At 42.7% G+C, this 16,638-nt stretch overlaps 1 protein-coding gene across 5 annotated transcripts in view; it reads left to right on the forward strand.

The window, feature by feature from the left end:
• The window catches only part of LOC110532106 (intermediate filament family orphan 2), a 33,631-nt gene that overhangs the window by 2,997 nt on the left and 13,996 nt on the right, over window positions 1–16,638 (forward strand). For 3 of the 5 annotated variants that reach the window (XM_021615724.2, XM_021615720.2, XM_021615722.2), the window contains exons 2-4: window positions 12,260–12,320; window positions 13,939–14,037; window positions 14,164–14,208. In XM_021615724.2, coding sequence (XP_021471399.2) covers window positions 12,260–12,320; window positions 13,939–14,037; window positions 14,164–14,208 — 205 coding nt within the window. The remainder of the gene's footprint in view (window positions 1–12,259; window positions 12,321–13,938; window positions 14,038–14,163; window positions 14,209–16,638) is intronic. The other 2 variants (XM_021615723.2, XM_021615725.2) reach the window with 1 other exon arrangement.

Below are 16,638 nucleotides of genomic sequence, written 5' to 3' on the forward strand. Positions count from 1 at the left end.
AAGTGTACAAAATGTTTGTCATAAAGAAAGGCTGAAAAATATTGTAATTAGGTAAGAAAGTGTGGGGCGGGGGGGTACCTCCACAGTACCCAAATATACACGGTTCTAGAGGAACTATAGTGTGCCTTATCAGTTTTCACAGTTAATCCTAAGGAAATTAAACAGCGAACATTCTCATCTCTGAGGAATTCTGTCCTCATTGTGAGAAGTACCTCCCATTATAATCAGAGGATGTGAGTCATGCTATTTTTACGCTTGAAAAGTTGAGGAATGCTTCTTTAACAGTATGAGGCAGTTTGCCTTGAGGATGTTACCCATTTGTTCTTGTCTGGACTGGGAATGAAAAGGCAGCATGCCATCAGACACTCGTCAGCCCAAAATCTCACTCACCCACCCACCCACCCAACTCTCTCTTTCTCTCTATCTCGCTCTCGTGCTCTCTATCTCAAGGGAGTGAAAAACAAGGATTCCTAGCGAAATTGCAATTCCAGACTGTCATGAAAGTATGTTCTTACTGAGTGGAAGGGACTATACGTTGGATAATAAATAAAATAAAAAATATATATATATGAGAGGAACTATTGAATATGATACACAATTTACCCCAACACCAAAATGTAGCCTAGCCGTAGTAGCCTTTTGTGCAACCCATAACACGAGAAACAATTCACTGATCATCTGACCATATTATGCTACTGAAAATACAGTAAATGTTCTTGACCCTACATACTGTTCAAAAGTTTGGGGTCACATAGAAATGTCCTTGTTTTTGAAAGAAAAGCTTCTTTTTTTTTGTCCATTTTAAAATAACATCAAATTGATCAGAAATACAGTGTAGACAATGTGATGTTGTAAATGAATATTGTAGCTGGAAACGGCTGATATTTTATGGAATATCTACATGGGCATACAGAAGCCCATTCTCAGCGACCATGTAGATATTCAATTAAAAACATTTTTTAAGGCTATTCCATGCGAGAAATTGCCAAGAAACTGAAGATCTCGTACAACACTGAGTACTAATCCCTTCACAGAACAGCGCAAGTTGGCACTAACCAGAATAGGAAGAGGAGTGGGAGACCCCAGAGTCACCTCTTCACCTTTGATGTTGAGGCTGATGTTTTGCCGGTACTATTTAATGAAGCTGCCAGTTGAGCACTTGTGAGGTGTCTGTTACTCAAACTAGACACTCTAATGTACTTGTCCTCTTGCTCAATTGAGCACCGGTGCCTCCCCTCCGCTTTCTATTCTGGTTAGAGCCAGTTTGCGCTGTTCTGTGAAGGGAGTGTTGTACAAGATCTTCAGTTTCTTGGCAATTTCTCGACCGATTATGATTTTTCAACGCCGATACCGATTATTAGAGGACGAAAAAAGCCGATACCGATTAATCAGACGATTTTTATATATATTTTGTTATTGTTATTTATTTTTTGAATTTTACCCTGTTTTTCTCCCCAATTTTCGTGGTATCCAATTGTTGTTTTGTAACAAGTAGCTACTATCGCTACAACTCCCGTACGGGCTCGGGAGAGACGAAGGTTGAAAGTCATGCATCCTCCGATACACAACCCAACCAAGCCACACTGCTTCTTAATGTGCACCTGGCAACCTTGGTTAGCGCGCACTGCGCCCGGCCCGCCACAGGAGTCGCTGGTGCGCGATGAGACAAGGAGATCCCTACCGGCCAACCCCTCCCTAACCCGGGCGACGCTAGGCCAATTGTGCGTCGCCCCACGGACCTCCCGGTCGCGGCCGGTTACGACAGAGCCTGGGCGCGAACCCAGAGTCTGATGGCATAGCTGGCGCTGCAGTACAGCGCCCTTAACCACTGCGCCACCCGGGAGGCCTGAAACTTTTATTTTAACTTAATATAAAAAATCAATACAATCAATTTAGTCTCAGATAAATAAGGAAACATGTTCAATTTGATTTAAATAATGCAAAAACACCGTGTTGGAGAAGAAAGTAAAAGTGCAATATGTGCATGTAAAAAACCTAACGTTTAAGTTCCTTGCTCAGAACATGAGAACATATGAAAGCTGGTGATTCTTTTTAACATGAGTCTTCAATATTCCCAGTTAAGAAGTTTTAGGTTGTAGTTATTATAGGAATTATAGGACTATTTTTCTCTATACCATTTGTATTTCATATACCTTTGACTATTGGATGTTCTTATAGGCACTATAGTATTGCCAGTCTAATCTCGGGAGTTGATAGGCTTGAAGTCATAAACAGCTCTGTGCCTCAAGCATTGCGACGAGCTGCTGGCAAATGCAGGAAAGTGCTGTTTGAATGAATGCTTACGAGCCTGCTTCCTACCACCGCCCAGTCAGACTGCTCTATCAAATCATAGACTTAATTATAATATAATAAACACACAGAAATATGAGCCTTAGGTCATTAATATGGTCAAATCTGGAAACTATAATTTTGAAAACAAAACATTTATTCTTTCAGTGAAATACGGAACCATTCCGTATTTTATCGAACAGGGGCAACCCTAAGTCTAAATATTGCTGTTACTTTGCACAACCTTCAATGTTATGTAATAATCATGTAAAATTCTGGCAAATTAATTACTGTCTTTGTTAGGAAGAAATGGTCTTCACACAGTTCGCAACGAGCCAGGCGGCCCAAACTGCTGCATATACCCTGATGCGAATGTGCTTTTGTTAAATCATCACCCGTTTGGGGAAGTAGGCTGTGATTCGATGATAAATTAACAGGCACCGCATTGATTATATGCAACGCCGGACAAGCTAATTAAACTAGTAATATCAACAACCATGTGTAGTTAACTAGTGATTATTTTAAGATTCATTGTTTTTTATAAGATAAGTTTAATGCTAGCTAGCAACTTGCCTTGGCTCCTTGCTGCACTTGCGTAGTAGGTGGTCACCCGGCCACGCAGTCTCCTCATCGATTGCAATGTAATCGGCCATAATCGGCGTCTCTCACTCTCATACAGGTTTGGTCGCAGGTCATTTCACTCCACACTGACCCATGCTTCCTCTGATAGGTCTGGAATAATATAGGAGGTCGGAGGAGTAGAAGTATCCCATTGCCTCTCTGCTGGGCTCAAGTGCCCCTTGCCCTGTCATTCTCCAGTGGAATGCATTCTCAGGGTTATTTATCCCTGGGTAGGAATTCCAGTGCCATTGTCCTTCACATGTTTTTTTTTCATAATAGAGGCTATTTATTAAAGCATTAAGGACACACACACATAAACACACTGAGGTGTATTAATCAGATATTATGAACGAGGGGTCTCTTGTTTTCCCTCTCTGTGCCCCTGATGTTTCAAACCTAATTGACCAATGGGTGTTCATGGTGCCCGTCAATAGGAATAACCAGGATACAGGTCCTATTTATAAACTTGGATTGTGGAATACTAGTTGTTATGCAATGCATGGGCATTCATCAATGTAGTTTCTGACGTAACTGTATGGGCTAACAAACCATTGGCATATGACGTGCCAAACTGAACATGGTGGTGTGGCTCAGTTGGTAGAGCATGGGGTTTGCAATGCCAGATTCGCGGTTTCAATTCCCATTGGACTCAACAATACAAACATGTATGCACACACTACGCTAAGGTTTGGATAAAAATATCTGCTAAATGGCCTATATTTGGGCTTTGTTTGTGTTTGGAGCCATATATACTTCAGAGTTGTGGTGTGTTCCACTCATTAACTTTGTGAAGCTTTAACAGGGGCCCATTGTTTCAACAAACAGAGAAGCCTGTGTTTTAAAAATAAAGAGTGCTGAGAGAATGAGCTGACTTGGATGACAAAGTGTTATTGTGAGTGCTACCAATTAGGTTTATTTGACAAAGAGGGCATTGGAGTGGAAATGTTGACCCGTGAACAGTGAATTTCAGGTTCAAAGTGCATACACAGTTGTGTTTGATGTTGATGTTGTACCCTTGAAATGTTTTTTTTTTTGTTTTGTTTGAATCCTGTTGATATTCATTAGGATTAAAATTGTCTCAATGCTTTCAAGCAACTGAATTGTAATGTTCAGGTAGTACAGCCCTGTTTCACTCTGTTTTTAAAGGTCTCCCTAATGAACACGATAGTGGTGCGAGGGTTAGCTGTTTGTTCACCTGCACCCGCCTGCAATTGCTAATAACTAATCCATAACCACCCAACTATATGGATAAAGTGAAAACCTGAGGCCTGCACCCCACCCTAACCCGCTAATATACAAAATACACTGTAGAGTACAGTCAGAGACGGCAGAACCATTTTTGGACAGGGGGTGCAGGATTTTTTTGTTGCCTAATTTAGAAAGGTTTCTGTTTATAATTTCTGACATTTTGGTAAGGCATTTGTTAGTCAACGTGTCTGTAATTAGACACAGTTGAAGTCGGAAATTTAAATACACTTAGGTTGGAGTCATTAAAACTCGTTTTTCAACCACTCCACCAATTTCTTGTTAACAAACTATAGTTTTGGCAAGTCGGTTAGGACATCTACTTTGTGCATGACACAAGTTATTTCTACAACAATTGTTTACAGACAGATTATTTCACTTATAATTCACTGTATCACAATTCCAGCAGGTCAGAAGTTTACATACACTAAGTTGACTGTGTCTTTAAACAGCGTGGAAAATTCCAGAAAATTATGTCATGGCTTTAGAAGCTTCTGATGGGCTGATTGACACCATTTGAGTCAATTGGAGGTGTACCTGTGGATGCATTTCAAGGCCGACCTTCAAACTCAGTGCCTCTTTGCTTGACATCATGGGAAAATCAAAATAAATTAGCCAAGACCCAAGAAAAATCATTGTAGACCTCCACAAGTCTGGTTCACCCTTGGGAGCAATTTCCAAAGGCCTGAAGGTACCACGTGCATCTGTACAAACAATAGTACGCAAGTATAAACACCATGGGACCACGCAGCCGTCATACCTGTAACGAACCTCGTCCCCCTCTTCTTCTGAGGAGAAGCGAGAATTATCAAAGGACCAAAACGCAACGTGGTGAGTGTCCATAATGTTTATTTTAAAACATAAACTGAACACTACGAAATGCAAAACAATAAACGTGAAATGAACGAAACAGTCCCGTGTGGCGACTGACACAGAAGACAAATACCCACAACCCAAAACTGAAAACCAGGCTACCTAAGTATGATTCTCAATCAGGGACAACAATTGACAGCTGCCTCTGATTGAGAACCATACTAGGCCGAACTCAAAAACCAACATAGAAAAACCAACATAGACTGCCCACCCAACTCACGCCCTGACCATACTAAAACAAAGGTAAAATAACAGAACTATGGTCAGAACGTGACAATACAGCTCAGGAAGGAGACGCGTTCTGTCTCGTAGAGATGAACGTAGTTTGGTGCGAAAAGTGCAAATCAACAGAACAACAGCAAAGGACCTTGTGAAGATGCTGGAGGAAACAGGTACAAAAGTATCTATATCCACAGTAAAAAGAGTCCTATATCGACATAACCTGAAAGGCCGCTCAGCAAGGAAGAAGACACTGCTCCAAAACCGCCATAAAAAAGCCAGACTACGGTTTGCAACTGCACATGGTGACAAAGATCATACTTTTTGGAGAAATGTCCTCTGGTCTGATGGAACAAAAACAGAACTGTTTGGCCATAATGACCATTGTTATGTTTCGTGGAAAAAGGGGAAGGCTTGCAAGCCGAAGAACACCATCCCAACCGTGAAGCACGGGGGTGGCAGCATCAGGTTGTGTGGGTGCTTTGCTGTAGGAGGGACTGGTGCACTTCACAAAATAGATGGCATCATGTGGATGGAAAATTCTGTGGATATATTGAAGCAACATCTCAAGACATCAGTCAGGAAGTTAAAGCTTGGTCGCAAATGGGTCTTCCAAATGGACAATGACCCCAAGCATACTTCCAAAGTGGTGAGTCAAAATGCCAACAATATCAAGGTATTGGAGTGGCCATCACAAAGCCCTGACCTCAATCCTATAGAAAATTTGTGGGCAGAACTGAAAAAGCGTGTGCGAGCAAGGAGGTCTACAAACCTGACTCAGTTGCACCAGCTCTGTCAGGAGGAATGGGCCAAAATTCACCCAACTTATTGTGGGAAGCTTGTGGAAGGCTACCCAAAACATTTTACCCAAGTTAAACAATTTAATGGCAATACTACCAAATTCTAATTGAGTGTAAATCGACCCACTGGGAATGTAATGAAAGAAGTAAAAGCTGAAATAAATAATTCTCTCTACTATTATTCTGACATTTCACATTCTTAAAATAAAGTGGTGATCCTAATTGACGTGGGAATTTTTTTACTTGGATTAAATGTCAAGAATTGTGAAAAAAAAATGTATTTGGCTAAGGTGTATGTAAACTTCCGACTTCAACTGTACATGCAGCTTCTCTTCTGTCATTATATGTTGCCCTAGATGACTAAATAAACCCTTGCTCACCAGAATAATGTCATAAATCGATAGAATGAATGCTTAAATCTACAGTAGTTGACATCTCTAGTTTTTTTCTGTAATCTCTGTTTCTTTCGAGAAGCATAGACATTTTAGGGACCAGGGATGAAATGTAACAGTACAAAAGCGGGAAAGATTTTCTATGCAAAATTCCCAAATTACATCAGTTTGACCACTTGTAAGGAAATAGAAAGCTATGAAAACGACCCACGACCCCAGATTTCAGTTCAGTTTGGATGCATGTTTTATGTGGTTAAAATACTATCACCTTTTATTATGCTGATAAAGAAAGCACCTCTACAGATGGTATCTAATTGCACATTGGCATTCTCTCAAGATGCTGAAATAAATAAATCATACTTCTCCAATCCTGTTCCTGAGTCAACATTTTGCCTACATTTGGTGTATCATTTTACCTCAAGAAATTCTTAATTATTAAGGAGTACATATTAAGGCTATGCGAGAGGTTATAGACCTGCAGTCAGTGTCCAGATTTAAGTTTCCATTTAACCCATCCAAACAGTAGGTTACAGTCCCGTTGACGTGCCATGGGCTTATTTGAAGTCCCCGTCTTGTGACTGTCAAATTTGTAAAGCGCCTCACAATCATCACACATAACATAACACTGCCATCATCTTCATTTACCACTTCACCAAATCTTTCGCAAACATTACTTTTCTGGCCCTCCCTTCTCTTTATTTTAAACTCTCCATTCGCAGCGTTACTCTTATTGAATTAAACACCGACATGGACTTTTTTTTGCCTCCGTGGGTTGACGTTAACTTTTTATCTGCCTGTTCCCAAAGCATTTTGCGATTGGCGTGTAGACTATTTAGTCTGGTCCTAAAGTTTAGACTTACGCACTAATGCCAGATAGCCTAAAATAATGGGGGGGAAACTCTATGTGGCCTATAGATATAAATTGCACCAGAATTAGACATTAATCTATTTGTTTTAAGGTATTTTTATTTTTATTCAACCAGCCCTTCATCCACCGCTGATATAATCAAATATGACCTTGTGGACATCGACACCACTCTGTTCTGACCATGCCTGGCGTATGCCAGTGTGTTGCTGATGGGCTGCACAAAGAAGCAGCAAGCCACACTGGATAGGGTACAGAAAAGAGCAAGCAAGATAATAACAAAAAAACTGTAGTACGTAATAGTTTTCAAGCCCTACCACATGCAACGAGTGTCAGAGCTGTTGTAGTAGGATTCAATCTTAATCCTGTATTGACTCTTTGCTTGTTTGATGGTTTGTCTGAGGGCATAGCTGGATTTCTTAAAAGCGTCCGGATTACTGTCCCTCTCCTTGAAAGCGGCAGCTTTAGCCTTTAGCTCAATGCGCATGTTTCCTTTAATCCATGGCTTCTGGTTGGGATATGTACGTACGGTCACCGTGTGGGGACGACGTCGTCAATGCACTTATTGATGAAGCAGAGGACTGAGGTGGTATACTCCTCAATGCCATTGGATGAATCCCGGAGCATATTCCAGTCTGTGCTAGCAAAACAGTCCTGTAGCGTAGCATCCGCGTCATCTGACCACTTCCGTATTGAGCAAGTCACTGGTACTTCCTGCTTTAGTTTTTGATTGTAAGCAGGAATCAGGAGGATATAATTATGGTCAGATTTGCCAAATGGAGGGCGAGGGAGAGCTTTGTATGCGTCTCTGTGTGTGGAGTAAAGGTGGTCTAGAGTTTTTTTCCCTCTGGTTGCACATGTGACATGCTGGTAGAAATGAGGTTAAAGGGATTTAAGTTTGCCTGCATTAAAAACCCCGGCCACTAGGAGCACCGCTTCTGGATGAGCCTTATAGAGTTGGTTGAGTGCGGTCTTACTGGCAGCATCAGTTTGTGGTGGTAAATAGACGGCAACAAATAATATAGATGAGAACTTTCTTGGTAGATAGTGTGGTCTACAGCTTATCATAAGCTACTCTACCTCAGGTGAGCAATACCTGAGCAAAACCTGAGGTACCAGCTGTTACCAGCTGTTAGACACACACCCCCACCCCTCGTCTTACCAGATGTAGCTTCTCTGTCCTGCCGGTGCATGGAAAATCCCGCCAGATCTATATTATCCGTGTCGTCGTTCAGCCACAACTCGGGGAAACATAAGATATTACAGTGCAAACTACCTGATGACTGCCTCCTCTAAACACATCCCATATTCTTCCAAAAAGGCGTAGCCTATATTTTATTTGTTGAAATTGTCAGAGTGGCTTGAAATATTACAGATGGTTCTTAAGAGTGACCAATATTCTAACCCTCAGCACATGCCCCATCCTCATCCAGTGGATGGTGATATTAGGGATGGATGTGTTATTTTGTTAATGTTAGTGGAGTCTAGCCAGCACTGCGTCCTGGCTCCCGGCACAAGGACTTGCCTCCTAATGGGATTGGTGTCTGTCTGTGTAACCACCATGCTCCCCTCCCCACCCCAGGCCATCCTGCAGAGTGAGATGGAGGCAGCACTTCTTAATTCAACCCCCATCCTATTTTGGAGTCTTTGTGAGTCATCAAATATAGATGTGTTAGGAATTTACCATCTGTGGAATGCTTGATATCACGTTCCATGTACTTTGAAAATGAATGTTTCCGATTGTCATATATACTGTATAATCAGCTACGCTTATGCAGGCGCTTTAAACTTTTTGAACTACAGTTTTGACCTAGCTAGTTTACTGAGTGGGTGGCAGTAGTTAAACAATATGATGGCACACATTCAAAAAAGGTCCCCTACACCAAAGGCAACTTTGCAGATCGAAAAGAAGACGGTATGCTTAATTTTGTGTTTTCAGTAACATTTTTCTTTGAAGATTATTCACTACATGATCAACAACATTGAACATCTCATTCCAAAATGATGGGCATTAATATGGAGTTGGTTTGCTTTGCTGCTATAACAGCCTTCACTCTTCTGGGAAGTTTTTCCACTAGATGTTGGAACATTGCTGTGCGGACTTGCTTCCATTCAGCCACAAGAGCATTAGTAAGGGCGAGCAATTAGGCCTGGTTCACAGTCGGCGTTCCAATTCATCCCAAAGGTGTTTGATTAGGTTGAGGTCAGGGCTCTGTGCAAGTCAAGTTATTCCACACAGATGTCGACAAACCATTTCTGTATAGATCTCGCTTTATGCACGGGAGCATTGTCATACTGAAACAGGAAAGGGACTTCCCCAAACTGTTGCCACAAAGTTGGAAGCACAGAAGCGTCTAGAATGCTATTATATGCTGTAGCGTTAAGATTTCCCTTCACGGGAACTAAGGGGCCTAGCCCGAACCATGAAACACGGCCCCAGACCATTATTCCTCCTCCACCAAACTTTACAGTTGGCACTATGCGTTCGGGTAGGTAGTGTTTTCCTGGCATCCGCCAAACCCAGATTCTTCCGTCAAACCCAGATTCTTCCGTCGGACTGCCAGAGGGTGAAGCGTGCTTTACCACTCCTGCCGACGCTTGGCATTGCACATGGTGATTTTAGGCTTCTGTACGGCTGCTCAGCCATGGAACCCCATTTCATAATGCTCCCGACGAACAGTTCTTGTGCTGACGTTGCTTCCAGAGGCAATTTGGAACTCGGTAGGGAGTGTTCAGCACTCGGTGGTCCCATTCTGTGAGCTTGTATGGCCTACCACTTCGCGGCTGAGCCGTTGTTGCTCGTAGATGTTTCCGCTTCACAATAACAGCACTTACAGTTGACCAGGGCAGCTCTAGCAGGGAAGAAATTTGACAAACTGACTTGTTGGAAAGGTGGACAAGTTGAAAGTCACTGAGCTCTTCTGTAAAGCCATTCTATACCCATGTTTTTTGGCTGTGCGATCGATTTTATACACCTGTCAGCAACGGGTGTGGCTGAAATAGGCGAATCCAATAAGTTGAAGGGGGGGTCCACGTCATTTTGTATATATAGTGTATATAAAACGGTACCATTGAAGTCAAATGGCCTTTGTTAAATAAACTAGCGTGGTGGATGTGTAGCTCAGGCAGTAGAGCATGGAGCTTGTAACGCCAGGGTGGGCTTGATTCCTGCTAGGGCCACCCAGACATAAAATGTATGCACGCATGACTGTAAGCTTTAGATAAAAGTGTGTGCTAATTGGCATATATACGTAGTATAAGCAAGCAGATCCATGTTGACACGTTAAAAACAGCCTTGGTGTTTTTGGATGAGCTACAGAATATCTTACACATTTTGCCTCAAGGTTTTTTCATTTTGTTCACAAGCATGGGGACCCACAGGGGAGAATCTCAGTCACAGTTTGACTGTATATTTACAGAGTCAACCGCCATCTCTCCACTCGATCTGCTCTCCAGAAGAACAAGGAGTTCTTCAACTGATAAAAGTCTGTGTACTAAAGGAGACAAGCCTACTGATCTAGAATTGTGGCTTGGCCATAGAGTAGCCTAACGGTGTAAATGGCAGAAAAAGAGAGAGAGACCATCTGAAATGCATGTTAGGCCAAAACATCGCACTCGTGTAACTGAATCAATGGCCGATTCTTGGCTATCCCTGAGTCGTTGGCATATGTGGCAGTGGCAGCCTATGTTCGTCATATCTCAGCTATCTTTACATGCATTGCTTACCTACCACACACAGGCACACGAATCAATGTATTCTCTTAAAATACCCCGTCTCCTGATGCTTCAAAGTGATAGGGGGCCACTGAGTGCATATAGTGTTGACAGTGAGATCATGCTCTTTTCCTTGTCCACTTTGTAGCGTTCCTCGAAAGAGAGCCACTGTTTTCTGTTTCTCGGAGATGACAAGGATAATTGTCTAGCATGTGACATCTGTGACAACCTGATGAAGGCATTACGTTGAAACACTCGACACACTTAAATGACGAGGACCATATTGACAATAGGCCATTTGATGATACAGTGAAATAACGTGTTTGGGAACATTGAATGGTTGACATTGTAACTGAGCAAAATAAAGTACGGCTATCTTGTCTTTACGACCGACCCTCTTTTCACTTTTATTTTCCCAGTCGCTGTAAGTAATGTTTGCCCACGGGATGGTAAATAGTTATTGCAAAGAGAACAGTCCAATGGTATTTGCTTAGTAACCTTCTGGTGTGACCTATCTCTCTCTCTAAGTCTACATAGGCTGCTGTCATCACTGTCCGTACCAGGCTTATTGCACTGCTATTAAAGCAGATGTACATAACCTAGACAAGTTACCTCGTCGATACCTTTTTGACGTATGACTGATACAGTGTAATAATTCGTCATGACTTGAGCATTTGTCTTAAAGTTGGTCACATTGTTTCCGTGACTCGGTGAGAAGAAGGCCAAAGGTACAGTAGGCGTCAACCGCGCCTGTGTGATGAGGAACCTTGCCAGAGACCTGAAACTCCCAGTGCTAATGCCTAGGTTTTAGCTCATCAAGCTAACACGGTCTTGTGTTGCGCCGGAGACCTGAGTTCGAACCCAGTCATTCCACATGGTCTGTTGAGCCTCAGCCAAGGCGACTCTCCATTGAACAGCAAGACTAGACAGAAGAAAGCACAGTGTTTACTACATAGCAACAAAGCTGTGGACAGTTACTGACTTCCCTGACATTGTATCACTGTCCTCCATGCATTTAGTGGACAACAGAGAACAAAGAAAATGGCTGAATGAGTAGGAAAGACTTTCTGGCTTCCAGGTTGATGATTTCACATGGTTAGTTGATTGCTTGCGCTACTAGGGTGATTGTGAGTAAACAGGCTACAGGGGTGTCTGCTCAAATGATCTGTGTTAGGATTTATACAGGGCTGACCCTGGGACTGCACTGACCAAACCGTGTCTGTGTGTGTGATGTGTTCCAGATGGGAGGAGGAGCTGTCTAAGCGCCAGCAGATGGAGGCCATGGTGGAGACACTACAGGAGGTGAGAGCTCGCCATTTTAAATCATCACACCCGTACCATACTCCCTCACCGCATCCCAATACTTCTCCTGAAGTATCCAGGCATGGGAAAGAGGGAGATTTCAACATATTTCTTAGAATGGTAATTTTCCTTTTAAATCCAAAGTTCAAATGTCATTGGCCATTAAAGCTAGAATCCTTAGTTGCTATTAGTACACACAGGGTACAAAACATTAAGAACACCTTCCTAATATTGAGTTGCACCCCCCCCCCCCCCCCCCTTTGGCCTCAGAATAGCCTCAATTCGTCGGGGCATGGACTCTGCAAGGTGTTGAAAGCGTTCCATACTTTTTTTGTCTTTCCAATTCACCCTCTAAATGGCATACGTTATTATAATCTATTTCTCAATTGTCTCAAGGCTTAAAAATCCTTCTTTAACCTGTCTCCTCTCCATCTAAACTGATTGAATTGGATTTAACAAGTGACGTCAATAAGGGATCCTAGCTTTCACCTGGATTCACCTGGTCAGTTTGTGTCATGGAAAGAGCAGGCGTTCATAATGTTTTGTACACTCAGTGTATCCTCATTGATTCTTGACGAATATAACTTATAAATGCCTCATGAGTTCGTACCCTAGTTCGTACCCCATCAGAACCCCAAATATAAGCTTGTTTTACTCTGTTGTAAACAATAGAAATATAAACAAAGACTGTATAGCCTCAAAACATAACATCTGTCATTTTGATTTCATGGATGGTCAGTTCTTACATCCATAGCTCTATGAATGAATGGTCTCTAGCTATGAGTGGTTATATTTCTCTAGGCCCATCCCTCAGCTTTTTACCAAAACAGAGGCAGGGTGGCTGCTTTGGTATTGTTTTAATAAAGGATTCTAGCTTTCATTAAGGGACATCCATGAGGGCAAGTGAATAAGTGTACACATACAGGTTCTTGGGATGCAAGCTCAGCCTCTGTGTCATGTTTGTGTGTATTTTGCATGATTGCCAGTAAGCTCCCTATTCAGCAGTTGCGATAACATATCTCCGGATGCCTCTGACGTATTGCAATGTGCTGTGTGTCTGTACGCTGTTCTACAGAACAGAATGGGAAAGTTCATGATAGAAAACAGATATGGGTGGGGACTTCACATGCTAGTCCCCCTGTGTATATGTTAGTCAGTGGGAACAGTGGTGTGTTAATGTGTTTTAAACCCCCCCCCCCCCCCCCAAAGACCGAGATCACATTACCCCCCAAAAAACAGCCAAGATCACTGACTCTCCCTGACTAACTATGCCTCAACTGTTCCTGCTAGCTGCATTCCAGATTACTTTTATTGGAGCTCTTGGCCCAGAACCCAAGACTCAATCCACTTTGGAATGTTGTTGTTGTGATGCATCAAATGAGTGGATTGTAGAGTAATTAAATGACTTTTCAAACATGTTATGCAGAAAGGGGTGCTCTTATAATAGGAGTTGTTGAACTTATGTTTTTTTGTAAGGTGTTTTAGGACACATTTTCTAAGCACATGCCTTACGCATGGTTATTCGTAAATGTGTGTAAATTGTATTGAGCCATGGTATGTCAATAGATTAGTTGTAGAGTGTGACGTGGCTGTCTGTTCCACGGTCTGCCCTCTCCAGAGTGCCCAGGAGTCTGAAGTGGTTCAGGGGCAGCTCACTGAGAAGGTGGAGAGACTCAAGACAGAGCTGGTGGTCTTCAAGAGCCTCAGGACTGACAATGTAAGTATGACACTCAGGCTTTCTTCAACAGTCCCTTATTCTCCTGGTATTTACACAGACATGTCATGGTAAAAGGTTAAGTAAATAGTAATCACTTAGTAGTTTTGTGTGCTCCATTTAAACTAGAAACACCCAACCAACTTTAAATTGTGCGGACTGGTTCAACTTACTGTAAGTTGCAAAGCTTTTTGACACTATTTATACTTTGTTTTTAAAATCACACCCATTTATTGCCACCCGCCCAACGTAAATCTATTCATCCATCCACCCACCTCTTCTGCAACTGATGCATGCTACCACTCTCTCCGTTGGTGATATGTACAGCCTGGCAGTCAGAATGCTCACCACACATTTTTGTCATACCACACATGGACAGTCTCCCTTGAACCCTGAGGCTAAGAAATTCCTTTGGAATTGGTTAGAGGCAGGCAGACGAACAGCAGGCAGGCACAGGCAGGCAGACGAACGGATGGGTGGCCGGGCGGACAGACAGACAGGCAGAGTAGGAGTGAGATGAGAAACCCCTATGGCTTGCCTCACACAGCCTCCGCCTGTTCTTTGAGGCTCTGTGGTTTTGGCCTGCTTTCTAATGAACTCCAGCTGGGCTCCGGACTCGCCCAGTCTGTGGTCTGGAGTAGCTACGTTCACAGATTAGCCAAAACCCGGCCCGACTACTGTTTCACACGCAACCACACTTTGGCCCTTCCCAGTCACTTTTGAACCCTTTCAAGTTAATTTGTTCTTTGTTTAAAAAATGGCACTGTCTGTTAAAGGGGAAGTTTACCTTAAATCCAACATTACCTATGTGATTCCATACATTGAAACTATACTGAACAAAAATATAAACGCAACATGTAAAGTGTTGGTTTCATGAGCTGAAATAAAAGATCCCAGAAATTTTCCTTAGCACAAAACGCTTATTTATTTCCAATTTTGTGCACAAATTTCTGTTAGTGAGCACTTCTCATTTGCCAAGATAATCCATCCACGTGACAGATATGGCATATCAAGAAGCTGCGGGATCGTCTGAGACCAGCCACCCGAACAGCTGATGAAATTGTGGGTTTGCACAACCTAATATTTTCTGCACAAACTGTCAGGAACCATCTCAGGGAAGCTCATCTGCGTGCTCATCATCCTAAGCAGGGTCTTGACCTGACTGCAGTTTGGCGTCGTAACCGAGGTCAGTGGGTAAATGCTCACCTACGATGGCCACGGGCACACTAGAGAATCCAGGTTTCAACTGTACCGGGCAGATGGCAGACAGCATGTTTGGTGTTGTATGGGCGAGTGGTTTGTTGATGTCAACGTTGTGAACAAAGTGCCCCCTAGTGGTGGTGGGGTTTATGGTATGGGCACGCATAAGCTACGGACAACAACCACAATTGCATTTTACCGATTACAATCTTAATGCACAGAGATACCATGACGAGACCCTGAGGCCCGTTGTCGTGCCATTCATCCGCCACCATCACCTCATGTTTCAGCATGACAATGCACAGCCCCATGTTGCATGGATCTGTACACAATTCCTGGAAGCTGAAAATGTCCCAGTTCTTCCATGGCCTGCATACTCGCCAGACATGTCACCCATTGAGCATGTTTGCGATGCTCTGGATTGACGTGGACGACAGAGTGTTCCAGTTCCCACCAATATCCAGCAACTTTGCAAAGCCATTGAAGAGGAGTGGGACAACATTCCACAGCCAAAACCAACAGCCTGATCAACCCTATGCAAAAGAGATATGTCACGCTGCATGAGGCAAATGGTGTCTACACCAGATACTGACTGGTTTTCTGGTCCATGCCCCTATCTTTTTTAAAGGTTTCTGTGACCAACAGATGCAAATCTGTATTCCCAGTCATGTCAAGTCCATTTATTAGGGCCTAAGGAATTTGTTTGTTTGTACTTTTATGAACTGTAACTCAGTAAAACCTTTGAAATTGTTGCATGTTGTGTTTATATTTTTGTTCGTGTAGTTAGGTGTAGTTTGCCTTCTCCCCTTCTCTCTCCCTGCAGTCTAGAACTGGAAAGTTGTACTGCTAGCTCTGCTCTGTTGTCAGTAGACAAATTCTTTGTTTTAGTGAAAGCTTACATCCCAGTGAGAATTTTTTTAATCAAAAGTACTATCGGTCAGGAAATGTGTACTTCTCCAACTAAAACAATTTCGATGATTTTATATAATTATTTGGCTGACTGCAACAACACCAGAGATAGGTAACAACTGTGCATGTGCACTCTTGTGAGGAAATACCTTTACATAAAAATGACAGATTAGGTATGCGAAGTAAACAACAACCTACAAACATGTCTGATGACGAAATACTTGCGTGTCATTAATCAAACTACAGAGAGGGGCGTTGATGGTGTCGTCGAACCGTATTTATTTGAGCCTGAGTTTTCTGACAAAGAATTGAGGAAAATTAAGCTTCACCTGGCCGCTGTCGCTCTTGCCACCGAGGCCGCAGCAGCAGGACCACAGCCCCAGCCTCTCCCAGGATGAACGCAGATTGGTGGTGCAGTTGTGGTAACTGTGCTTCAATGTTGATGAATGCTTATGCTGCAGAGAATTTGATGATGAGGAGCAGCTAGTTTGCTTT

The sequence above is a fragment of the Oncorhynchus mykiss genome, chromosome 9 (assembly GCF_013265735.2).
Source record: "Oncorhynchus mykiss isolate Arlee chromosome 9, USDA_OmykA_1.1, whole genome shotgun sequence".
Classification (NCBI taxonomy): Eukaryota; Metazoa; Chordata; class Actinopteri; order Salmoniformes; family Salmonidae; genus Oncorhynchus; species Oncorhynchus mykiss.